General features: G+C 44.7%; 1 protein-coding gene across 1 annotated transcript; it reads right to left on the reverse strand.

Moving 5' to 3' along the window:
- On the reverse strand, nt 1–27,196 carry LOC135200820 (longitudinals lacking protein-like). Its single transcript, XM_064229494.1, has 5 exons — nt 27,036–27,196; nt 26,713–26,850; nt 19,442–19,598; nt 1,809–2,100; nt 1–204 (listed from the first exon to the last, which is right to left on the reverse strand). Exons 1-4 carry the CDS (start codon nt 27,114–27,116, stop codon nt 1,976–1,978), a joined length of 501 nt encoding a protein of 166 aa, XP_064085564.1. The 5' UTR covers nt 27,117–27,196; the 3' UTR covers nt 1–204; nt 1,809–1,975.

The following is a 27,196-nucleotide window of genomic DNA, read 5'->3' on the forward strand; positions in this document are numbered from 1 at the left end:
CTGACCCTGCACAGAAGCCTCTTTCTGGTTATCCCCAATTGGTTTTGTGCAAGGCAAAGCCTCAGAGCTGTCTTCCATGTCAATATCTTCTATTGCATCATTACTTTTATTGTGAGCATCTGATTCAATCTTCATATATTTCTTACTCTTCCATTCTATATGAGTTCTTTCTTTGATGGGGGAATAACTGTTTATCTGTTGACTCTGAAAAAGCAAACAAATCATGAAAATATTATATGTAAATGATGGATGAGACAGGATGGAAAATAGCCAGTGAAAAATCATGGTAGTTCAAATATCCAAGTATTATTTTTAAAGTAACCTTAAATTTTCAATGCATATTAACAGTTTCTTAGGTTTTATTAATATTCACCTTTTCAAAACTTAAAAAAATCATTCGTTGTTACTCATTCAGGACAGATGGTAAATGGTTGAAAACTTTACAGGAATACTCTAGTATGCAAAATTAGCAAAATGGCTCACATGAAAAAGTCTTCTTACTATATCAATACAGTTCCTTTTTTTTTCATATGCGCAAACCAATAATGTTACCTGCAGAGTAAGTGTAAAAAAAGAAATGCATGCTAAAGTACAAAAGACTATAGAACAAGATAACTTACTTGAACCCACAAAATATCCCCAAGTCAGCCCAACCAGCTAAAACCTAATTTAGTGAAACTAGACTAACCAGCAAGCCAACTATTAAATGAAAGTTCGGACAAACAAAAATAAAGAAATATCAATTGGCTCGAATAAAGTAAGTGTCTTCCTAAAGAAGCAAAACTTAGTGAAACACAATGACTGATCACTGTGATGGATATGACTAGATTCAGCAGAACAGTCTATGATGGAAAACTGGAAGAAATCACAATACTTCCAGAAGTGAAACAACACAGTAATACTGGACACCCAAAGAAGGAACAGCTGATGGAATGATGATGAATCTTCAAGCAAATATAAATCCTTCTGGAAAGATGAATGTCTGAGATTCTTGTGAAATGTTGGATCAGTGCTTACTCAGAGTTACCTTTAAGGTACCTTTCAACTACTATATGTATTGCTTTTCTTTTGGAGAACCGAGTTGTCTGGGTTATTTCACTGACCACAAAATAGGCTAATTAGAAGAAATGGGTTTTTTGTTAAATAAGTTGAGAAAACAGTCTCTGACACAGCTGGCTCTTTAATTCTATCATTTTAAAAAGATCTCAGATCTTGCATATACATTGATGACACAGTGTTATGCTGTATACTCGCAAATTAACAATATTCTTACCCATTTCATTCTAAAATATATAATGCAAATTTAGTTTCCACAGATGTCCTGCTGTTAACTATAATTCTAGCAGTAAGGAGGTCTTTGAGATTATGCTCTCTTGGCAGCACTCCCAATGATACGATGCATAATAAAGGATTAGTTTATCCAGACCTCTGAGAATGATACGATATATGAGAATGATATGATAAATGATATGATATGATACATCACCACTGTACTGATCATAAAGTAAAAGATTCTGAAATACAAAATTTTAACATATATATAACCATTAGTGCACACAGACCCGCATACAATCATTGCACTTTTTAAAATTTTGCTAATCTACAGAGATGGAACAATGAATATCTTGATACAAAGTGAAAAAACATGTCACTTAACATTTTCAAATGCTATTCTAATTTACCAATGCTTACCCTAATTTACCAATGTTTACCCTATCTAAAATCTGAATTGATATTCAACAAATTTTTCAAACATCCCGCTATGTTAATCATGCATTATGAACTGCAGAGTACTACAGAGATTTTACCTTGCATGGCACATCTTCTATAATACAACTCTCATCATCGTCATCGTCCTCATCATCATTTTGTTCCTTTTCTGGAGACTTGGAGATCATTTTTGTGACACTTCTATGAGCTTCCTTCAAGCATGAATTTATTTGTGATCCCGTAGCTTTAGCAGGGTTTTGCTTTATCAGTATAGGAGGGACAGGGGCAGTCTTCTGCACTGCTTTTCTTGTATTTTTCTGAAAAACATGTTTGCCAAGGTATTCTTACTCTCTTCAAGTAACTTTCTCTTGTGGGGAACAGGAAACAATTCTGAAAATATTTGTTTAAATTAATACAACACACATAGTAAGCATACATGTACACTGCTCAAAACAGTTAAAGTTTAAACAGTATTATGATAAGTTTTTATAATAGGTATAAAACATATTTTTACATACAAAACCTTTTATTATATGGATCCTTCATTCATAGTAGTAATGTGCCTAGACAGTTTTTTGGTATATAGACAGAGAAAAAAAGAGGAGCTATAAGCAACTGTCCAAAAAAAAAAAAAGGCTAGGTAGTGAGCAGTTTATATATGACTGATGGATCCATATGGAAACATGTTTCATGTTAAATTTGTTTCATCATAAACTCATTGATCATACAGAGTCCAAATCCCAGTTTAGGTGGAGGTTGACAGAGTAATATTTCAAGACTTTGGGTGAAGGTCTGATGAATCTGGCAGGTTTCATAGGGAACTGTAGGTTATGAAAACACCCCCCAAAGTACAGTAAGAAGGAAACAGATCTCAGCTAACCATGAAGAGGACAGTACAGTATCTTCCATTGCTGGTAAAGTTTGTCCAGCTATGAAGAAAGCCCCCAGGAGCACAACCAATTCCCAATGGGTATAACATCTACATGGTATAGAAGTCAGGAGGGCCCTGATCTCATGAAAAGTCACTTATACCTAACTTGCCAAGTCTTCAACAACCTCCATAAACCTGAAAAACCATCTGTCTCCATCAGAGGTACAAAGTACTCTAGCAGAAAAGCTCCCTTTACTGGTCTGCGGACAAGAAATTTGGAGTTGTCAAACCCATCAAGGACGTGATGAGAAATGGAGAAATGGTGAGATATTTACTGGTAGTGCAAGTCTTGGTGACAAAGTCAGGGACAATTGCTAGAAGGGTGTGGCAAACATAAAATCATTGTGTAATCTGATAGCAAGTCCAATAAATTCCAAGATGTAGCAACTTGGCAGTGTCTTCCTTAAAAAAAAAGGGGGGAGGGGAGAGGAGGATGTGTCTGTCGACACAGAATAAGGATTTCACATCATCAAAAGAAACCCAAAAGTAGACAAACTTGTAGGGCTTATGTTCCTCAATTTTCTTTTAATTCTTCTTATAGGTACTATAAGATTAACTGAGGATGAAATCTTAATAAATTTGCCTTTGATAAACAAAATGAGATATAATAATCACAGATGAGGGCAAGAATGGTGTTTTCTTAAAAATGAAAATTATAGTTATTTTCTTAAAAATCAAAAATAAATGCAGAGAAAAATAGAAAGTAGGGGGGAGTGGGAGTGAGAGCGACATCTGGTGCTGTTACATCATTAGTATTTATTTAAGACACTGGGTTGGAGAGATTCTTTAACAACTTTTCATATTGGAAGTGAATAAATTCTTATTTACCGTACTTCAACAAGTTTATCGATGTGGTAACTGGTACTGAAATAGGGTGCAGTGATTACAGGTAATTTCAACAGTATTTTTCTCTTAATTATACACTGGTGTAACTCTGCAATGTGGGAAACAGCTTAACAATGACTTGGCAATCCATCTGTTAATATCACTGGAAGGTTGAGACCTTTTGGAGGCTTAGTCTTGGAGTAGGCTGTAGTAATACCATTAGGCATGGAAAGTACTCATTTATACTTATATCACAGAATTGGCAGTGCTTATGTTTCCTCCTGAGTCGTCACTTTTCGCAAACTGGTGGTTATCAAAGCACATGCAGGACACAGCACTGGGAGGAAAACATTCCTTAAAGGATTAGTATTAAATGTATCTACATACTGTCTTCACAGGACCACAGGATTTCTGAGAAAAGTAGACTAACTGTTGTACATCCATAGGTGTAGAGACTTTAACTTAGGGTTTTGAAAATAGCAAAAGGAGTTAAAGGAATCCCGGAGAATGTAAGTCTGAAAACCCAGTTCAACTTAGTTCTACTTGGATACGTAGAATTACAGCAAAAAAATCCTCAGAGAAATACTCATTTCGTGACATGAGTGACAAGAAAATGAATAAAAAAACACAACTAGCCTTGATAAAAATGAAACAAAGCAAAGGCAAAACATGAAAAAAACACAACTAGCCTTGATAAAAATGAAACAAGGCAAAGGCAAAACATGAAAAGCAATCACTACACTTATTGCTGCAAAAGCCACTAAACTTTTTGTAACAGCAAAGTTGAGACTGTAAAAGAAGAGCGAAGCATGTGAGAGGAGAAACATCCCCCATTGGGGGTCCATCTTATTCACTATAGTCACCATTTAACTTGTTTCTAAAAAAGATGGGAACACTTAACCAATCTTATTAACTTTTGTTTCTTAGGCAGATACCACTATTAACTGATAATTTTGGAGTCTAGCTATGAACATTTCCAACTTCCCTACATAGTTCTACATAAAAATAATGGCTTGCATTTGAACAATTACACACTTAAAATATGAGAGAAAAAAAATACTGCAAATACTATTGACAACCTGGATAACAAAAAAATTCAAAAATCTTTACCAAAACCCCATAACATTATAAGCACTGTAAAGTTTCAATTGTCTTCTTAGCAATTCTTAGAGAAAACTAATACGTATATACCAATCCCATTAGCAAGTGAAACCTTATGGTTGTAGGAAATATAGCGCTCCATACCTTTAAAACTATGAACCAACAGAAGTAAAGATTTCATTTGCCTACTATTATAAAATGGGTAATATCATATTTGTGTTGATCTGTATTAAATAATTTATGTAATAATGATTGATAGATATTTTGTATCAGTTTTGTATTCTTCGATATTTCTGTGTAATGGGGTTGCTGTAACGAACGTTGCCACCTCTCTTTCGTGCTCAGTTCACCTCGTGCACTCGGCAAGTCAACTTCTCCCTATGAAGTCTGAAGAAGGATTCAACGTTTGGAAGCGTAGACTGAAGATTACGTTAGTGTTTTGGACATTTTAGAGTTGTAAATCCCTAGACTTTATTCATATTTTGGATGCCAGTGTACAAGGGTTCTCTCAAGAGATTGTTTATTGAATTTGTTTATTGAATTAGCCTAGTGTGTGTTCTGGAGGTACCGGGTAAGGACGCTTTGTTTATTTTCATGTAACTACTTGACTTCTTGTATGATTTAGTTGTTCATTGTGACTGTATCATGTTGATGTCATATTCTAACTTTCTGCAATCATATTATTCATTTTGCAATGTTTTCATCAAGGTACTGATTTGAATTATCCTTCCTTTCAGTTCAAATGTAATAATACACCGTCTGACAAGTTTTATATGGAAAGCCAATAAAGAAAAACTTATATGTTGGTATAAATTAGAACCCCTATTTGAAACACCCTACAATGGACAACTACATATATCTCATTCCTATCAGGTTTGGTTACATATATGTAATCCTCCTTCTATTACTTCTTAATTTTCTTAGTATGTTTACTTAATTTTTCCTTTATGTTATATAATCTTAGGGATATTACACAAAATACATAAGCGCAAGTCATATTAAACAACTTTCATTTTACTTGAAAGACATAAGCTCATAATGAATTCTCATTATGTTCACCATACAAATCAAAATTAAAAAATGATATTGTTAAGATACAATGAAGTTTTATACATACTTACCTGGCAGATATATACTTAGCTTTAGACTCCGTCGTCCCGACAGAATTCAAAACTCGCGGTACACGCTACAGGTAGGTCAGGTGATCTACCATTCCCGCCGCTGGGTGGCGGAATCCAGACCATTCCCGTTTTCTGAGCCAGATTTTCTCTTCCACCTGTCTCCTGAGGGGAGGCTGGGTGGGCCCTTAATCGTATATATCTGCCAGGTAAGTATGTATAAAACTTCATTGTATCTTAACAATATCATTTTTATACATGCAACTTACCCGGCAGATATATACTTAGCTGATTGACACCCTTGGTGGAGGGTAAGACAGCTATATACATACAAAAATAAAAAATTTTTAATAACGGGAAACAACAATTGTTGTAGGATATCAATCCTTGGTTCTTACCTGTTTGGGCAGAAGACTTCATGATTACTGTCATTTAGTCTGCATGCCTCAAGAGCTTCAGCGAGGTAAACAACCTATGACCGAACAGCCCTTCTGGATCATGTTAATGGGGGCTAGCCCGCTTACGCGACAGAACCTGCATGGATCGTACCAATGGGGCTTACCCACTTACATGGCAGAGCCTGACCTGTATCTTATCAATGGGGGCTAGCCCTCTTACATGACAGAAGCTTTAAGGCCTTTAACATAAATGCAACGAACGAGGGAGACCAAAAGTTAATCCCAACCACCTGACCTTCCTAACCATGTTAAATCTAGGAACTGAAAGGGGTTATTCCTATACCCTCTTCCAGTCAACCATAAAAACCAAACACCATAATATGATATTGTTAAGATACAATAAAGTTTTGTACATACTTACCTGGCAGATATATACTTAGCTTTAGACTCGGTCGTCCCCGACAGCAATTTTCAAAACTCGCGGCACACGCGACAGGTAGGTCAGGTGATCCACCATTCCCGCCGCTGGGGTGGCGGGGTCTTGGAACTATTCCCGTTTTCTAAGCCATAATTTCTCTTCCACCTGTCTCCTGAGGGAGGCTGGGTGGGCCATTAATCGTATATAATCTGCCAGGTAAGTATGTACAAAACTTTATTGTATCTTAACAATATCATTTTTGTACAAGTAACTTACCCAGCAGATATATACTTAGCTGATTGGCACCCTTGGTGGCGGGCAAGAGACAGCTAAAAACAAAATAATACTTAAACTAAATACATTAAAAAAACAGGGAAAAAAACAACCTATGTTCTTGGATAACATAATCCATAGTTCCTACCTTATTGGGCTGAAGACTTCATGACTACTGTCGATGAGTCTGCTTGCCTCAAGAGTTTCAACGAGGAATGAACCTATGGTTGAATAACTCTTTGGATCGTGTCAATGGGGGCTAGCTTACGCGACAGAGCCTATACTGGATCGTACCAATGGGGCTGACCCACTTACATGGTAGAGCCTTGACCTTATGTCATATCAATGGAGACTCGCCCTCTTACATGACAGAGTTAAGGTTATTAAAACAAATCACAAAGAGCACTGAAGCCAATCCCGATCACCTGACCATGTTAGTATTGTTACAATCTATGAATTGTAAGAGGGTCCCTATTCCCTCTGACAATTAACCAATAAAAACAACCACCAATAAACAGTAATTTAAGCCTTAAACTAAATAGGAAGGATTAGCCTCAGCCCCTTCTCCCAGCACTGAATTCGCCGAAACATACGCTCCCAGAGCAAAAGCACTTTTCGTACGAAATTTTAACGTCTCTTAGGTAATTCGAGGCGAACACCGAATTACATCTCCAAAATGTCGACTCTATAAGAGCCTGAAGCGACCATGTTTTGTGAAATGCCATAGACGTAGCTATGGCTCTCACTTCATGAGCTCTCACTCTGAGAACCTTGAGATGCTCTTCTTCGCACTTAAGGTGAGCTTCCCTTATTACATCTTTTATGAAGTATGTAAGAGCGTTCTTAGAAATCGCTCTTTTCGGATCTCTTACAGAGCACCAAAGACTTTCTTCTGTACCTTTCAGCAACTTCTTCTTCTCCAGGTAGAACTTGAGTGCCCTGACTGGACACAAAGTCCTTTCTAGTTCTCTCCCTGTTTAATGAAGCTAGTCCTTTTATCTCAAAGCTTCTTGGCCAAGGCTTTGAGGATTTTCATTTTTTGCTAGAAAAAATGGTTTAAAGGAGCAAATCGCTGAATCCTTCTTAAACCCCACTTTACCTTCCAAAGCTTGCAACTCGCTAATTCTCTTGGCTGTTGCTAACGCAAAAAGGAATAATGACTTTCTAGTTAAGTCTCTAAACGAAGCTGCGTGAGACGGTACGAATTTTTCCGACATTAGGAACTTGAGGACCACATCCAAGTTCCAGCTAGGCTTCTTGATTACATGTTCTTTCGTGGTCTCAAAAGACCTTATAAGGTCATGAAGATCTTTATTATTCGTCAGATCTATTCCTCTATGTCGAAAAACTGAGGCCAGCATACTTCTGTAACCCTTCACTGTTGAAACTGCCAGTTACAGTCTTTTCTCAAATATAGGAGAAAATCTGCGATTTCAGTTACAGAGGTACTGGAGGAGGATATTTTCTTTCCCTTACACCATCTTCTAAACAAACAACCTCCCACTTCGACTGAATATACTTTTGAAGTGGAGACTCTTCTGGCTCTTGCAATAGCCTTCGCCACTTCTCGTGAAAAGCCCCTTGCTCTGACAAGTCCTTCGACAGTCTGAAGGCGGTCAGACTTAGAGCGGGGAGTTTTTTTTGTGAACCTGTCGAAGTGGGGTTGTTTGAGAAGATCGTTCCTTAGTGGAAGCGATCTTGGAAAATCCACTAACCACTCCAGCACCTCTGTGAACCAATCGAGAGCCGGCCAGAAGGGAGCGATGAGGGTCATTCTTGTTCCTTCCGAGCAAGAGAACTTCCTCAATACTTCTCCTACTATCTTGAAAGGAGGGAAGGCGTATGCGTCCAAGCCCGTCCAATCTAGCAGAAAGCTGTCTACTGCTACTGCTTGAGGATCGAGATCGGGGAGCAATAGGTTTCTAATCTGTGATTCTTGTTGGTTCGCGAAGCAGGTCTATATTGGGCCTTCCCCACAGATGCCAAAGTTGTTTGGCAAATCTGAGGATTGAGAGTCCATTCCGTGGGTAGGACTTGTTCTTTTCTGCATAACAGATCTGCCCGGACATTTTTCTCTCCCTGCACAAACCTTGTGGAGAGAGAGATCTTCCTTTCCTGCGCCCAAATCAGCAGATCCTTTGCTGATTCGTACAGGGAAAAGGAATGCGTCCCCCTTGTTTCTTTATATAAGCGAGGGCTGTTGTGTTGTCCGAGTGATCTGAATCCCCAGACCTGAGACCTGTTCCTCGAAATGAACCAAAGCTAGATGAATGGCTGTTAGCTCTTTCTTGTTTATGTGCCAGGACACTTGTTCTCCTTCCCAAGTGCCTGACACTTCTTCCGAACCTAGGGTCGCTCCCCACCCTGAATCTGAGGCGTCTGCAAACAACGCTAGGCGAGGGTTCTGTAAGCGAAGGGAGATTCCCTTGCTTAGTTTTCTGTGGATCTAACCACCAACGGATATTCTCCTTGATCCCTTTCGAGATTGGAAATGTATCTCCTAGATTGTTGGACTTCCAATCCCACTTCTCCTTCAGATAAAATTGAAGGGGTCGTAGGTGAAGTCTTCCTAAGGAAACGAACTGTTCCATCGAGGAGAGGGTCCCAAGTAAGCTCATCCATTCCCTCGCGGAACAATGTTCTTTCCTTAAGAAGACTGACACCTTTTCTAAGCAGCGTTCTCTCCTTTCCAGCGAAGGATACGCTAGAAAATCCCGAGAATCCATCTGAATCCCCAGATAGACAATACTCTGCTGGGGAGTCAGCCTGGATTTCTCGTGATTTACTAAAAGTCCTAAGGACTTTGTCAACTTTAGAGTCACTAATAGGTCCTCCAGACATTTTTTCTCCGATTGGGCTCTTATTAGCCAATCGTCCAGATATAATGAGATCCTGATCCCTTCCAGATGTAGCCAATAAAGCTACATTCTTCATGATGTCCGTGAAGACTTGAGGGGCAGTCGAAAGTCCGAAGCACATCGCTCGGAACTGGAACACTTTCCCTTGGAACATGAACCTCAGATACTTCCTTGCTGCCGGATGAATTGGCACATGGAAATACGCATCCTGAAGGCGGTCCAGGGACACCATCCAGTCCCCTGGACGAAGAGCAGATAGAACAGAGGAAGACGTCTCCATTGAAAATTTCTTCTTCAATACAAAGAAATTCAGGGCACTGACGTCTAGAACCGGTCTCCATCCCCCCGATGCTTTCGGTACCAGGAATAGACCGATTGTAGAATCCTGGAGACTGGAGATCTTGAACCAGTTCTACCGCTTCCTTGGAAAATCATCTGTTCCACTGCTTGCAACATAGCAAGCTTTCGGACCGGATCCGAGTATCTTGCGGTCAACTCCCTTGGAGTTGTCGTCAAGGGGGAGGATTTTCCTGAGGGGATCAAGTATCCTTTTTTTCAGGATAGAGAGGGACCAGGAGTCCGCTCCCTTCTGCGCCCAGACTTTAGCAAAGTGGAGTAGCCTGGCGCCTACTTTCGTCTGGAGGACTTCCTGTTCATCTAGACTTCCCGAAGGACCTTCTAGATGGTACTAACTCCTTCTATCTGGTCTGCGACCTCTAAGAAGGGGCTCTAGAAGAGGAGGCACCTCGAAAGGGCTGTACAAAAGAGGGTCTCTCTTTTTTCTCTATAGGCACTGCCGGCCTAAACTTCTTGGCTGAGTGCGTGAGGAGATCCTGAGTTGCCTTCTCCGTAAGAGATTTAGAAACCTCTCTAACAGTCTCTTGTGGAAATAGGTGCGGGGATAACGGTGCAAAAAGAAGAGATGTCCTTTGCAAAGGTGATACTGCTCTTGCTAAGAAAGAGCTAAAGACAGATCTCTTCTTTAATACTCCCGTTCCAAAAAGAGAGGCAACTTCAACAGAACCGTCCATGACCGCTCTGTCCAGGCAAGCCAGGACGCTCGAAAGTTCCTCCATGGAAACAAAGTCAGTGTCCTGAGCTCTCTTCGCTAACGCTCCCAAAGCCCAGTCCATAAAGTTGAAGACTTCTAGGGTTTTAAAGAGGCCCTTTAGAAGGTGGTCTAGCTCACACATGCCCCAAGTTGCCTTAGCAGACAGCAACGACTTCCTCCTAGAAGAGTCCACTAAGGAAGCAAAATCCGCATCTGCGGAAGAAGGAAGACCTAACCCCATCGGTTCTTTGGTCTCGTACCACCTTCCTGGTTTGCCTGTTAACTTGGAAGGAGGGCAGGAAAAAAACTGTCTTGCCCGCTTCCCTTCTGGAAGTCAACCACTCTGAAAAAGTCTTTAATGCCTTTTTCATACAAAGAGCGGGGCGCATCTTGACGAAGGAAGACGACTTGAGAGCTTTAGTGCTGGACATCAACGATCCTGGTGAAGGAGGGTCCGCAGGATGAAGGGAGTCTCCGAACTCCTTTAGCAGCAAAAGAGAAAGTCTCTTGTAGTCAGAAACTGCTACATCTACTGCTCTTCGTCTTCCGATACCTGGTCCCAACTGATCCACAGAAGGAGATCGTTTTGGAGTGATCTGGCTCTTCCCGGGAGAAGAACTCCTTTTCCCGAGAAGGGGAGAAGCGGACATTAGCACTTCTATACGAAGAGTGAGGCTCCTGCCTGTCGGAAACACTCTTGCGCCTACTAGACTCTTGTTGTCTAGGTTCGCCAGGTTCGGTGGCGCTTGCTAGGCTCCTGGCGTCCTGATTCAGGGCGCTTGAAAAGATCCCAGCGTCCTGATTCCTGACGCTTAACAGGCTCTTGGCGCCCTAACACTTGACGCCTAACGTACTCCTGGCGTCCTGCCTCCTGGCGCCCTGACTCCTGGCGCCCTGACTCCTGGCGCCCTGACTCCTGGCGCCCTGACTCCTGGCGCCCTGACTCCTGGCGCCCTGACTCCTGGCGCCCTGACTATGGCGTCCTGGCTCATAGCGTCTTGATTCCTGCCTTCTAGCAGAATCCTGACATCCTGAATCCTGTGTTCTAAGAGGCTCTTGACGCCCTTTCTTGCGTCTTGCTGCCTCTTTGCGCCTGTCTGGCTCCTGGTCCTGCAGACCCAAAGGATCCTGATACCTAAACTCGGTTTTCCGGTTCCTTGCACCTAAACCGATCGAGACAATCTGCTCGATTCGCGGCGTCTCAAGAGGCGCTTTCGGGAAGGGGAACCAGCCTATAGGGCGACAAAGGGCGTCTTCTCTCAGGAGAACAACTCCTATCAGACGAGTCTCTTGACGAAGGCGATAAACGCCCTGGAGATCGTGAGGGTTCTCTCCTATACGAAGCGGGGCGCTTAGCGGAACTCTTAACAGGGAGCGAGACATCCTTCCTCCTTGTAGAGTCCTTAGCAGCGCCTACGAGAGAAGCTAACTGCTCTTGCAGATTAAACCAAAAACTTCTTCGTAGGATCCTGAAGAGAAGGCTCCTCTTGTTTAGTCTTCTTAGGTTCCCGAAGCCAAGCCTCGGGAAAAACGCTCTGGGCTGGAGTCAGCCGCGTCTCCTTTAGGAGCCTTCCAGGCTCTCTTCAAAGGGCGCGAAAGAGAGGCCGAACTCCATCCTCGTTTAGGAGAGGAAGAGTCTGAGGCCGAAAAACACTCCTTTAGGACGCCTTTTCTGCGGCAATCCGAGGCAGCCTGGGACTTAACAACAGGATCTGCCGAAGGGACGCCTGACCGTTGGGGATGTTCTGCATCCTCCCGCGGCTTTCGACATTCCTCCTCCCCTGGTCTGGGAGTTTGGAAGAAGGTCTAGGCCTAGGAGCAATGAGGAACCGGTCAGAGCGCCCCTCCACTGCACTGGGACACTGCACAAGTCACTATCACCACTCTTACCTTGGTTTAGAGCTCGTAGCTGAGCTTGAAGTTTCTTAATTGAAGCTTTTACATTTTCCCTCTCTGACGAAGAATCTTTGGATTCAGAACAGGGAGAAGCAGCTGAGGCTAAGGGAAAATTGTTAGAAGGAGAGTTAATTTCTTGTTCTAAGGAGCAAGATCTACTAGATGACCTAGCTGAAGCCTTTCCCTCAACTCTATCTCTCTCAAGCTTCCTAACATATGATGATAATTCCTTCCATTCAAGCTCCGTAAGGTTCTCGCATTCAACACAGGTGTTAATAAAAGAACATTCATTCTCCCTGCATTTAGCGCAAATACTATGAGGATCTATGCCGATTTAGGCAGCCTAACCTTACAATCTTCCCTACTGCAAACTCTAAACATAGATGAAGCCTTAGCGTCAGACATCGTGAAAGAGTAGTCAAAACCAAAGTCGAAAAACAGTCCACAATAAGCGTATGCCAAGCCAGAGAAAAAACAGAATACGTCACCAAAAAACCAATCCAAATTCTCGGCAAACGAGTTGAAATCCAAGATGGAGGAACGAACAATAGGTGTTGTCCGTTCAACCGACAGAGAAATTATGGCTTAGAAAACGGGAATAGTTCCAGACCCCGCCACCCAGCGGCGGGAATGGTGGATCACCTGACCTACCTGTCGCGTGTGCCGCGAGTTTTGAAATTCTGTCGGGACGACCGAGTCTAAAGCTAAGTATATATCTGCTGGGTAAGTTACTTGTACAAAAGTTAAAATTACATAAACTAAACTAATTAGGATTAACCTCAGCTCCTCCTCCCAGCACTAAATCCGCGGAAACATACGCTCCCAGTGAAAAGCACTTCTCCTAAGTAACTCTCACATCCCTTAGATAATGAGAGGCGAACACCGAGTTACACTTCCAATACGTGGACTCTATTAGGGCTTGAAGGGACCACGTTTTATGAAAAGCCATTGAGGTTGCTATGGCCCTCACTTCGTGTGCTTTCACTCTGAGGAGCTTAAATTGTTCTTCACCACATTTAATTAAGATGCGCTTCCTTATAATGTCTTTAATGAAAAACGTAAGGGCGTTTTTTGAAATCGGTCTTGTCGGATCCTTGACCGAACACCAAAGACTTTCCTGCGTACCTCCCAAAAAAGACTTTCTTTGTAAATAAAATTTTAGAGCTCTTACTGGACAAAGGGTCTTCTCCTGTTCTTCCCCCGTAAGAGAAGAGAGTGCTTTCACTTCGAAGCTTCTAGGCCACGGTTTTGATGGGTTTTCGTTCTTGGCTAAGAAGAGAGGCTTAAAAGAGCAAATTGCAGCCTCCTTCTTAAAACCCACTCTGCCTTCTAACGCTTGAAGCTCACTTTTTGCCGTGGCTAAGGCGAACAGGAATAGAGACTTCCTTGTCAAATCTCTAAAAGAAGAATTATTGGCAGGTACGAATTTTTCAGACATAAGAAAATGAAGCACTATATCCAAGTTCCAACTGGGATTCTTATTATTCTGACTTTTTGAGGTCTCAAAAGACCTTAATAAGATCATGTAGTCCTTATTGTGCCGACACATCCAGACCCTATGCCTAAAAAACCGAGGCCAGCATACTTCTATACCCCCTTGATCGTAGATACAGCTAGGCCAACACTTTCTTCTAAGGTAAAGAAGAAAATTTGCAATGTCGGTTATAGAGGTACTGGAAGAGGATACCTCATGCGTCCTGCACCATCTTCTAAACACCTCCCACTTCGACTGGTACAACCGTAACGTGGATGGTCTCCTGGCTCTTGCGATTGCTTTTGAAGCTTCTCGAGAAAACCCCCTCGCTCTAACGAGTCCTTCGATAGTCTGAAGGCAGTCAGACTTAGAGCGGGAGGTTTTGTGATACTTGTCGAAGTGGGGTTGTTTGAGAAGATCGTTCCTTAGTGGGAGCGATCTGGGAAGATCCACCATCCACTCCAGCAACTCTGTCACCCAATCTAGGGCTGGCCAAAAGGGGGCGATCAAAGTCAATTTCGTTCCCTCTGAGGAGGCGAACTTCCTTATTACTTCCCCTACTAGTTTGAAGGGGGGAAAAGCGTACCCGTCTATTCCCTTCCAATCCATGAGAGGGGCGTCTATCGCTATTGCTCTTGGATCTGCGATCGGGGAGCAATAATTCTCCAACCTCTTGTTCCAGTTGGTTGCGAACAAGTCTATGTTCAGGCCTTCCCCATAACCCCCATAACTGATCGCACACTGAGGGTTGAGAGTCCATTCGGTGGGGAGTACTGGTTTCTTCTGCTTAGCAGATCCGCTCAAACATTTCTCTCCCTGAATAAATCTCGTTAGCAGAGAGATCTGTTTCTCTTGCGCCCAAAGCAACAACTCCCTCGCTGTCTCGTAAAGGGAGAATGAATGGGTTCCCCCTTGCTTCCTGATATACGCTAGGGCTGTCGTGTTGTCGGAATTGACCTGAATGATCGATCCTGAGATCTGTTTTTGAAAGTGCAAGAGAGCTAAGTGAATGGCTTTCAACTCTTTTTTGTTTATGTGCCAGGACACCTGAGCTCCTTCCTAGGTTCCCGACACTTCTTCCGAACCCAACGTTGCTCCCCAACCCACCCTAAACGGTCCGACGCACAGTCTGCAAACAACGCCTCAGGAGAGGGCTCTTTATGTGTAAGGATATTCCTTGACCGAGTTTCTTCGGGTCTAACCACCACCGAAGATCTTGCTTGATCTTGTCCGTGATCCTGAATGATTCTTCGAGGTCCTGGGAACTCTGATCCCAGTTCTCCTTCAGATAATACTGAAGGGGTCTTAGGTGCAGTCTCCCTAGGGAAACGAACTGCTCCAACGAGGATATGGTTCCCAGCAAACTCATCCATTCCCTCGCGGAGCAATGCTCTTTCCCTAGAAACACTGACACCTTTGTAAGGCAGCGTTCTATTCTCTCTGTTGATGGAGACGCTAGAAAACCCCGAGAATCCATCTGAATCCCCAGATAAACTATGTTCTGCTGGGGATCCAGCTGGGACTTCTCGAGGTTGACTAGGAGTCCCAGTGACTGCGTCATCTTTAATGTTACCGAAAGGTCCTCCAGACACTGATCCTTCGACTTTGCTCGTATTAGCCAGTCGTCCAAATACATCGAGATCCTGATTCCTTCTAAATGTAGCCAATGCGCCACATTCCTTAGGACACCCGTGAAGACTTGAGGGGCCGTCAACAGTCCGAAGCAAAGCGCTCGAAATTGAAAAACTCTTCCCTGTGACATCCTGTGACATGAATCTGAGGTATTTCCTTGATGCCGGATGAATTGGCACATGGAAATATGCATCTTGAAGGTCCAGGGATACCATCCAGTCCCCTGGACGAAGAACAGAAAGTACAGAGGAAGAAGTCTCCATCGAGAACTTCTTCTTGATCACAAAGACGTTCAGCACACTTACATCCAAAACCGGCCTCCACCCGCCCGAGGCTTTTGGTACCAGGAATAGACGGTTGTAGAAACCTGGTGAATGGAGATCTTGAACATCTTGAACCGGTTCTATTGCCCTCTTCTGCAACATAAGTTCTACTGCTTGCAGGAGAGCTTGACTCTTGACAGGATCTTTGTATCTCGCTGTTAACTCCCTTGGAGTTCTTGTTAAGGGAGGATATTCCCTGAAGGGGATGAGGTATCCTCTCTCGAGGATAGAGAGGGTCCAGCTGTCCGCCCCTCTCTTCGCCCAGACTCTGGCACAGTTCGAAAGTCTGGCACCTACCGCTATCTGGAGGACTTCTTCTTCATTTTGCCTTCCCGGCGGGTCTCCTGGAAGGTCTTCCTCTGGTGTCCGGTCTTCTACCTCTAAAAGGGGTTCTTGAGGAGGAAGGAAAGGCTCCTCGAAAGGGATGCTTTCGAAGAGGTGCTTTATCCGTTCTTTTGGAAAAGGAAAAAACAGCAGGCTTGAACCTCTTTGCTGACTGTGTCAGTAGATCCTGTGTAGCTTTACCAGTTAAGGATTTTGCTATATCCCTCACCGTGTCCTGTGGGAAAAGGTGGTTAGAAAGTGGCGAATATAGCAAGGCCGACCTCTGTAGAGGAGATACTGACTTGGACAGGAAAGAACCGTACACTGATCTCTTTTTCAAAACTCCCGATCCAAAAAGGGCAGCCACTTCCACCGAACCGTCCATCACTGCTCTGTCCAGACAAGATAATATACTCGATAATTCCTCCATAGTGACAAATTCGGGATCTTGGGCTCTCTTCGCAAGGGCTCCCAAAGCCCAGTCCATAAAATTGAATACCTCGAGTGTCCTGAAGAGTCCCTTTAGGAGATGGTCCAGTTCACACATCCCCCACGTAGCTTTTGCTGATAGTAGAGCGCGCCTCCTTGAAGAATCTACTAAGGAAGCGTAATCTGCGTCTGCAGATGAAGGCAGTCCTAAGCCCATAGGTTCCTGGGTATCGTACCATCTTCCAGGTTTACCCATCAACTTTGAAGGAGGGCATGAAAAAACAGTCTTGCCCGCCTCTCTTTTATTCTTAAGCCATTCTCCAAAGCCTTTGAATGCTTTTTTCATACTAAGGGCTGGACGCATTTTTACAAATGAGGATGCTTTTGGAGACTTCGTGCTGGATAACAAAGATCCTGGAGAGGGCGGATCCGCTGGTTGAAGCTTATCTCCGAACTCCTGCAACAACAACAAAGACAATCTCTTATAATCAGAGACTACTACATCCACTGGTAATTCTTCATCGAGGGACTTCTGTCAAAAGAAGAAAACGTCAAAAGAAGAAGAACGTGGCCGTGCGACAAATTCTTGCTACTACAAGGCGCAATAGAGCTCGTAAACGCATGAGATCTCCTCTCAGGAACCTGTTTCCTACCAGGTGAAGGGCTCCTACTCTCAGAAGAACTCATAAAGTGCGAAGGGGTCTTACTCCGACCTAAGCTCCTACAAGGTTCCTGGCGCCTGCTCGACTCCTGGCGTCTGCTAGACTCCTGGCGCCTACTTGACTCCTGACGCCTGCTCGACTCCTGAAGCCTGCTTGATTCCTGGCGCCTGCTTGACTCCTGGCGCTTGTCGTGACTCCTGGTAGGCTCTTGACGCCTCTCACTAGACTCCTGGCGTCTGGTAGGCTCTATACGCCTGCTATATTCTTGGCGCCTACTAGGCTCTGTCAAACTCCTGGCATTTGAAATATCCTGCTTCTTTAGGCTCTTGACGCCTATCCTGATCCTCAGTAGAGGAGTCCGACTCCTGACCTCTCCGAAAAGACGTAGCTGATCGTTTGCTCTGCGAGCGGCTACCGCTGGAACTTTCTTCCTATACAAAGGAGAGGATCGCTTAAAGGGAGAACGAGAGTGTCTCTCAGGTGACGAGCGCCTGCTAGAGTGAGAAACCTCTCTTCTACCAGGAGAAGAAAACTTCGATCTCTTCACTGGGAGGGAGGAGTCTTTCCTTCGAGACGAATCCGTATGTAGAGCGCCTACCAGGGAGGATATTTGTTCCTGTAGATTAAGCAGGAAAAGTTTAGTCAGGTCTTGAGGCGCTGGAGACGGTCTTCTAGCCTTCTTACTACTCGAAGGAAAATTCTCTGGAAAGTGCTCAGGGGGGGGGGGGGCCTCGGAATCAAAAGCGGTCTCCTTTCAGCGCAACCCACGATCTCTTCAGCGGACGAGACTTCGAAGCAGAGCTCCATCCACGCCTAGACAAGGAGGAGTCCGACGCAGAAAACACTCTTCCAGGGATGCCTTTTCTACGGCTATCCAAGGCAGCCTGGGTCGTTACTTCAGGATCTGCCGTAGGGACGCCTGATCGTTGGGGATGCTCCACATCCTCCCTGCGGCTTTTGACATTCCTCCTCTCCTCCCCTGGTCTGGGAGTTTGGAAGCGGTCTAGGCCTAGGAGCAATGCGGAGCCGATCAGACGACCCCCCGTGTCCAACTACCAATGCGGGTCACTGTATTCACTGACACTCTTACCTTGTGTTTCCATAGCTTTAAGCTGATCCTGAAGCTCCCTGATCGAGGATCTCATTCTTTCCATTTCTGAAAATGAATCCTTAGATTCAACACAGGGAGAAGGGGCTGAGGTTATGGGAGAAACATCATCTAGCTTGTTAGTTTCTAATTCAGGCTCAAAAGAACAGGATCTACTCGAGCTTCTAGCTGAAGCTTTCCTAGCTCTATCCTTCTCTCTTTTCTTAATATAAGAAGCTAAATCCTTCCATCCTTGCTCCGTAAGCCCTTCACATTCAGCACAAGTTCTATCAAATGCACATTCAGAACCTCTACATTTAATACAAAGTCTATGAGGATCTACCTCTGCTTTAAACAATCTAGTTCTGCATTCGTCCCTTGCACACACCCTAAACTTAGGTGTTACCTTAACTTCAGCCATATTAATAGAAAAAACCAAATCCAAGTCCTAATCCAGTCCAAAATAAGCGTATACCAATCCCGAGAACAAACAAGAGTACTTCACCAAATGAGTCCAACCAATTCTCGGCAAATGAGCAGAATTCCAATCAGGAGAGACCAAACAACAGTTGTTGCCGGCCTCAGCAACAGAGAAAATCTGGCTCAGAAAACGGGAATGGTCTGGATTCCGCCACCCAGCGGCAGGAATGGTAGATCACCTGACCTACCTGTAGCGTGTACCGCGAGTTTTGAATTCTGTCGGGACGACGGAGTCTATAGCTAAGTATATATCTGCCGGGTAAGTTGCATGTATAAAAACAATATTTCCTCCATTAAATTTCATGTTTCATTGCTATTACACAGAAAATAAAATGTCTAATGAGTTGCAACACCAATAACCTTGGCAATTAAATTGTAAATAGTCTACAAATTCACAAGTGCACAATGCAAATAAGTATACTAAACACTATATTACTAAGGATTAACTTACTGTTTGAGTGCCCTTTAAACTGATCAGAAATAATCAAGCCTTTCACTTGGAGTCCCTCAGCTGTGTGCAGTAAAGAAGCCAAACATGACTGTGAAACCCTCACTGTTCCACAATACATGAATTCAAGGATAGCTTCTAGATCTTCTCTGGGTACATCCTATAGTAAAAGAAAAGATATTCTTTAAATCCATAAAAATGTTATTGTTATAATACAATTAAGTTTGTTCATACTTACCTGGCAGATATATATATAGCTGTATTCTCCGAAGTCCGACAGAATTTCAAAACTCGCGGCACACGCAGTGGGCGGCCAGGTGGTAGTACCCATTCCCGCCGCTGGGAGGCGGATATCAGGAACCATTCCCATTTTCTATTCATATTTTTATCAGTGCCACTGTCTCCTGAGGGGAGGTGGGTGGGCACTTAATTATATATCTGCCAGTAAGTATGAACAAACTTAATTGTATATAACAATAACTTTTGTTCATGAAACTTACCTGACAGACTATATATAATATATAGCTGAATCCCACCTTCGGATGGTGGGAAGAGACAGAATAGGATTTGTAGGAAACTTAAATTAAGTAGATGATGTACACCTTGGTTCCTCACCTGTTAGCAAAGTAGACTCTGTGATTACTGTCACTTCAGCCTGCTTGTGCTTAATCAGAGTTGCCAGCCAGGTGGAGACCTGTAGTGCTGGTGCGCTCTGGATGCTCTGTCAACGGGGACGTGACCTCAATGTGACAAGAGCATAGAGCCATACAAATGAGGCAACGAAGCAACTGACCACCACCTGACCAACTATCCAAGACCCCCTGAACACTAAGCTAAGAGATGGGAGGTCTTCACCAAAGCCTCACCACAACCAAAAAACACAACAACTAAAAACTAACCTAAACCTAACTAAGGGATAGGGAGAGAGCTACCTTCAGCCTCCAAGACTGTGTCTGCAGAAACGTATGGCCCAAGAGAACAACAGTCCTCGTATATCGTTCTCACATCTCTCAAGTATGTGAGGCGAATACTGAATTGCTCCTCCAAAAGGTGGCGTCAAGGATGTCCTTGATCGACATGTTCCTTTGGAAGGCAAGCGAGGTTGCGACAGCTCTGACCTCGTGAGCTTTCACTCGCAAGAGGCTCAAATCGATCTTCTGGTAAGACGAATGAGCCTCTTTAATGACGTCCTCAGAAAGAACGCCAAGCATTCTTGGATAATGGTATATTGGGCCGTTTACCGAACACCAGAGATTATCTGAGGACCTCGTACTTCCTTAGTCTTGTGGACATAAAACTTTAGAGCCCTGACAGGGCACAGGACTCTCTCAGGTTCTTGGCCCACAAGGCTTGTCATACCCTTAATTTCAACAAAGCTCCTTGGCCAAGGGTTCGACGGGGGGAGGGTTTTTCATTCTTTGCTAAGAAAGTGGGACTCAAGAGCAGACCGCATTGTCACCTTTGAAGCCCACTCGCTTACAAATGGCTTGAATTTCGCTAACTCTCTTCGCCGTCGCCAGAGCAGTTAGGAAAAGAGCCTTCTTCGTCAAGTTCCTAAGAGACGCTTCATGGAGAGGTTCGAAAGGACTCGACATTAACAGTCTAAGGACTAAATCCAAGTTCCAAGAAGGAGGCCTCGCCTGAGGTATCTTGGATGTCTCAAATGATCCAGGAGATCGTGAAGATCTCTGTTGTCACAACAGGTCTAGTCCTCTGTGTCGGAAGACTGCTGACAGCATACTCTTATATCCCTTGATGGTCGGGACAGCCAGCTTCTGCACATTTCTTAAAAAAATAGCAGGAAATCGGCTATCTGGCTCACAGAGGTAGTGGAAGAGGAAATCCCTCCTTTCTACACCATGCCCTGAAGGAAGCCCACTTCGACTGGTAAACAGCTCTCGAGGAAGTCCTCCTAGCGTTGGCGATCGCCTTTGCAGCTGCTTTAGAAAAACCTCTCGCTCTGGCCAACTTTTCGATAGTCTGAACGCAGTCAGACCCAGAGCGGAGAGGTTTCGGTGATATCTTGCGAAGTGGGGCTGTCTGAGTAGATCTTTCCTCCAGGGGCAAACGTCCTCGGAAAGTCTATGATGAAGGACTTACACCATTCCGTGAAACCCATTCCTTCGCGGGCCACATCGGGGCGATCAGGGTCAACCTCGTCCCCCCACCTCCCGATGCCCCCCGCGAAACTTCCCATTACTACTTCCCCCATGATCTTGAATGGCGGGAAGGCATACAAGTCCAGCGTTCGTTACCAGTACCCAGAGCAGAGCGTCTATAGCGACTGCTCCCGGATCCAGCACAGGGGAGCAATAAAGAGGCAACCTCTTTGTTCTCGACGTCGCAAATAGGTCGACTAACGGACACCCCCACAGTCTCCAGAGCTCTCGACAGACGTCCTGGTGCAACGTCCATTCCGTCGGCAGGATCTGATCCTGTCGGCTGAGAAGGTCTGCTCTGACGTTCTGGACTCCTGCGATAATCTCGTCAGGATCCTTATCCGTCTCGCATCTGCCCACAGCAGAATCTCCCTCGCTAAATAAAAAAGAGGACGGGAGTGTGTACCTCCCTGCTTTTCTTTAGGTAGACTAATGGGCTGTGGTGTATTGTCCGAGTTGACTTGGACTACTTTCTCTGCAACCTTTTGTTGGAAGAACTGTAGCGCCAGAAAACCGCCGCTAGTTCCTTCACATTGATGTGCCAGGACACCTGTTCCCCCCTCCAGGTGCCTGACACTTCCTACCCCCTCCTAGTGTTGCTCCCCATCCCGGACCACCGAGGCGTCGGAAAACAACACTAGGTCTGGGGCTCAGAAGCTTTAGGGACAACCCCTCTCGAAACTTCCGAGGATCTAACCACCATCTTAGATGGTTCTTCACCGATTTGGTGATGAAAAAGTGGGTCAGCATCCAGATCCTCTCTGACTCTCCATTCGTCTGCTAAGAAAAACTGGAGAGGTCTGAGGTGTAGTCTTCCCAGGGAAACAAACTTTTCCAGCGAGGAAATGGTCCCCAGCAGACTCATCCACTCCCTCGCCGAGCAAGCTTCCTTCCCCAGGAAGCCGAAACTCTCTCTAAGCCTTGCAGCTGTCGTTCCTGGGACGGAAACGCTCGAAAAGCCACTGAATCCATCTGAATCCCCAGATACACGACGGACTGTGTTGGGTCAGAATGCGACTTTTCGAGGTTGACCAGAAGTCCCAGGGACTTCGCCAAGGCCAATGTGAAGTGAAGGTCCGTTCAGTACCAACCTTTCTTCTGACGATGCTCTGATAAGCCAATCGTCGAGAATACCAGGGACACTCTTATTCCTGCGAAATGTAACCATCTCGCTACGTTTTTTCATGAGCCATGGTAAATACCATCGGAGCCGTGCTTAAACCCGAACAAAGGGCTCGGAATTGCCAAAACTTTTTGTCCCTTAGCATAAACTCAGAACTTTTCTTGAAAGAGGGTGGATAGGCCACGTGAAAGTATGCGTCCTGTAGGTCCAAGGACACCATCCAGTCGCCCGTCTTAAGGCTCCTAGAACCGACTGAGGTGTTTCCATCTTGAATTTTTTCTTTTCTATGAAAAGATTCAGGCTGCTTACGTCCAAGACTGGACGCCACCCGACGACTGCTTTGGTACCAGGAAAAGTCTGTTGTAATATCCTGGTGACCCCAGGTCTAAGACCTGCTCCATCGCTCTTTTCTTGATCATTTGATCTAAAAGATCTAAAAGAACCTGATGTTTCTCCCCTTGATACGACGGGGAAAGATCTCTGGGAGTCGTAGATAGAGGAGGAGGGTCCACAAAGGGGATCTTGTACCCCTGTTCCACTATCTTGAGGGACCACGCATCTGTATCTCTCTCTCTCCACGCCCCCGCAAAGAACTTTAGCCTGGCTCCGACCGGCATCTGAAGGACTCTCTTCTCACTTAGAGGATTTATGGTTTGAAGGAACCTCTTCCTCTTGCAAGTCCTCTCCCTCGAGGAGCAGCTCTTCGAGGGAGGAGCGCCACGAAAGGGTTTAACCTTCCTAGGAGGTCGTCCAAACGACGACGTGGTAGGGACTGCGGGACGTCTTGAAGACTGGGCCAAGAGGTCCTGGGTAGCCTTCTCTTGTAGGCTCACTGCCAGGTCCTTTACCATAGCCTAGGGGAAGAGATGGCTCGAAAGAGGTGCCACGAGAAGCTCCGCTTTCTGCGATGCAGAAACAGACCTAGCTGTAAAAATTGCAGAAAAAGCGCTCTCTTCTTGAGGAAAGCAGTGCCGAAATGAGACACTAACTCTTCCCGAACCATCCCTGACGGCCTTGTCCAGCAAGCATAACACATTGGACAGCTCCCCCAGACTCAAAGAATCAGGACTCCTAGATTGAAGATCCAGGACCTCCTAGGCACCAGTCTAGAAAGTTAAAGACTTCCAGAGTCCTTAACAGACCTTTCATGTGATGGTCAATCTCCGTTGGTGTCCATGAAATCTTAGCGGTCGATAAAAGAGATCTCTTCTGGGCATCGACCAGACTTAGCAAAGTCCCTTGGGAAGACGACGGGATCTTAACTCCTACTTCACCTTTGGTCTCATACCAAATGCCGCCTTTCCCACTGAGTCTTGAAGGAGGAAGGGCGAAAGTCGACTTGCCCTGATCCTTCCGACGTTCCATCCAATCCTGCAACTTCTTGAACGCTCTCTAGTGGACAAGGAAGTCTTCATCTCCACCACTCCGGAACCTTGCACGACTTCGATGACGAAAACTGAGAGGGTGGAGACTTGGGAGCTGCAGGCTGGAACTTCACCACCAAGAAGAACGTAAAAGTCGAACCAGCACCTTGTAGTCGGAAACCGACGAAACTGACGGCTGTTCTTCCTCAACTGAGTCCGCCGGACTACTAAGCTCTCCTTCCTCCCGAAGAGGCAAAGGAGATTGAACCTCTGGAGAGGGCGTGCGCCCAACGGGTCTAGCCTTCAACAAAGGCTTTCGAGGATGACTAATATCAGCCTCTTCAAAGCGACCGACCTTCTGTCGATCCTTAGAGCTCGAACCACGAAGAGCGTCCTGACCGCGCTGCGCGTCAAGAGAGGCTACTCTTAGTCGCTCTCGAGGAGCATCCTTACGTTTTACGCTCAAGCGTCCAGCTTTCGCTTTCAAAGCGTCCTTCTGGGCGCTCTCGAAAGCCTTCTCAACAGGCAAAGCGTCAAGCAAAACATCCCGACGAGCGTCTTCAAAGCGTCCTGCCGAGCGTCTTCAAAAGCGTCCTCCAAGGCGTCCTGCCGAGCGTCCTCAAAGGCGTCCTGACGTGCGGGCGGAGGACAGAGACGAACGAGGAGACGGAGAGGAGACTGCCTCGTCCTCTTGACAGGCAGTCCTAGCGTCCTCCTTCCTTCGTTTAGGCTCAACTGCTGCTGGGCGAGTCTTCTGAGCCATTAAGGCCGACAATTGGTCTTGAAGAGACACAAGAATACTCTTCGTTGGTGAAGAAACGAGAGGAGGTGAAGGGCTGCGCCTGCGAGAAGACGAGGGGCGAGGGGACGCCTCCTTCCATCTCACAGGTACAGCAACCTGCCTCTCCGAGGCGCGAGAGAAGCGCTTACTCAGCGTCGTCCTCGGACAAAAAGGACGTCCTACCTCTCTTCTGTGGAGGAAACGCGTCATACGACGCAGGGCGAAGACCGCAACGATAGCGGAGAGAGGGGACGTTAAAGCGTCCTCCCTAGGAAAAGTCCTTTTCAACGGACGCGAGTCTCTCCGAGCGCTCCACCCCTTGCGCGGGGAGGGCGCCTCGGAGGACGAAAAAACAGTCCTTAAGGATGCGAGAGCCTGAGCACGCTCCTTGGCAGCCTGCGAAGTAGCAAACAGGTCCTGCCGAAGGGACGCCAGATCGGTGGGGGAGCCCCCGTAACCCTCTTGCGGCTTTCGACATGCCCAGCTCCCTGAGTTCTGGGAGTCCGACAGAGGTCTAGACCTAGAGGCATTATGGGGCCGATCTGACGCCCCCTCCACAACACTAGGGGCACGATCACACACTTTACTCGAGCCGTTTTCTAGGGCCAACACTTTGAACTCTAGAGTGCGTAACGACTCTAGAATCAGAGAAAGGGCATTACCTTCTCCAGATACAGAACTAGGGCCCTCAGGCAACAACACAGGATTAGGTGAAGCAAATTCTACTGGTGTTAAAATAGGAGAAATGTTACTTCCCTTACCTTTCGTAGAACCGCTCTTGGAGGAAGACCTCCTGATCCTATCGCGTTCCAACTTACGCCGATAGGATTCATACACCTTCCATTTCATCCTCAGTCAAACTTTTTGCATTCAATGCAACGATCATCCTCCAGCAAACAAAAAACATGCCCCCCTACACCCCATACATACTGTGTGGGGGTATACCGATGATTTCGGTAGCCTCAACCTTGCAATCACTTCTCACACACTCTGAAGCTCACTGAACTTGATCCCGACATCACGTTCATAGAAAAGCCAATCCAAAATCCAAAAACAGTCCACTATCGCGTATGCCAATCCAACAATCCAGAGTCAAAACCAAAAGTCAATCCAGATACTTATAACGAGTCAAATCCAAAAATCCTGGGCGGAGGTCTGTAAACAGGTGTTTACCGACCGGCGACAGAAAAAATATGAATAGAAAATGGGAATGGTTCCTGATATCCGCTCCAGCGGCGGAATGGGTACTACCACTGGCCGCCACTGCGTGTGCCGCGAGTTTTGAAATTCTGTCGGACTTCGGAGAATACAGCTATATATATATCTGTCAGGTAAGTTTCATGAACAAACAATAATTTTATAAAGTAATTTGTATTTTTCCTGTGTAACAAACCAGAACCTCTTATGTAAAAGGACTCCTCGGTAATATCTGGAATCAGGTATGGCAGTGGTTGTTTTTATTGTACAAACAATACTGATTAAGTATATGACGTTCTTGAGGTGATAACTTTTTGGGAGAATTAGCCTAGCTCAAGCACTGACAACTCACTGTAATGAAATTCTTTTCAACTTTAAGTCAAAAGTATACCAAAAATTAATCATCTAGATGTCACACACACACACACACACAAATAATGCTGTGGTTAATGTGGCTTCAATAGTCCAGGCATTCACAATACCATGAAACACAAATTGCTTAGTCATTTATAGTCAATGCATTTAAATTTAACTGCATTATACATTATAAAGGCTGCAAGGGGTTCATAAGTACATCTACTATTTAACTGCCCATATTGTTAATGTGCTAAAGTGCCTTTGATTTACACAGAATTCCAAAGATATCTTACCTTAAGGTATAAGATTGGATGCTTATTCGGATGAGCATACAACATTGTGCGCAAATATTCACTGCATGCTGATAATACAAATTTATGGGCAGGATACAGCTTACCCCCACAAGCGATTGTCACATCAGAATAAGTTTCCTGAAAGAAAAACAAATAAATACTACTTTGCAATAAACTGTGCCTCATGAAGTCAGTTTTCTATTAAGTTTAGATATTCTATCCACTTCAATAATTTTCAATACATAACTCATTCTGGAAGTCCATCAAAAAGGATTAAAAAGTTGTGAGATGGTTGTTTCATTTCAATGATTTTCAGGACATACCTCATTCTGCAAGTCCACCAACAATGATGCAAAAGTTGAGAGATGGTTGTTCCAAGTCAGTGCAAGAAACTCGTCTTCCATTATGAAGTGTTCCACCTACTGCCTCTCCCAAAAAAGAATATCTCTTCAAAACATCTGAAATAGGATAAAATCTATCATTG

This window comes from Macrobrachium nipponense, chromosome 27 (genome assembly GCF_015104395.2).
Source record: "Macrobrachium nipponense isolate FS-2020 chromosome 27, ASM1510439v2, whole genome shotgun sequence".
Taxonomy (NCBI): Eukaryota; Metazoa; Arthropoda; class Malacostraca; order Decapoda; family Palaemonidae; genus Macrobrachium; species Macrobrachium nipponense.

Excerpts from the sequence above, each read along its gene's own strand:
- LOC135200820 (XM_064229494.1), bottom strand. The coding sequence starts at position 27,116 with ATGGAAGACGAGTTTCTTGCACTGACTTGGAACAACCATCTCTCAACT. Across the intron at positions 19,599-26,712 it reads ATCCAATCTTATACCTTAAG|GATGTACCCAGAGAAGATCT; the intron begins GTAAGATATCTT and ends CTTTTACTATAG. Across the intron at positions 2,101-19,441 it reads GTTTAAAGGGCACTCAAACA|AATTGTTTCCTGTTCCCCAC; the intron begins GTAAGTTAATCC and ends AAATATTTTCAG.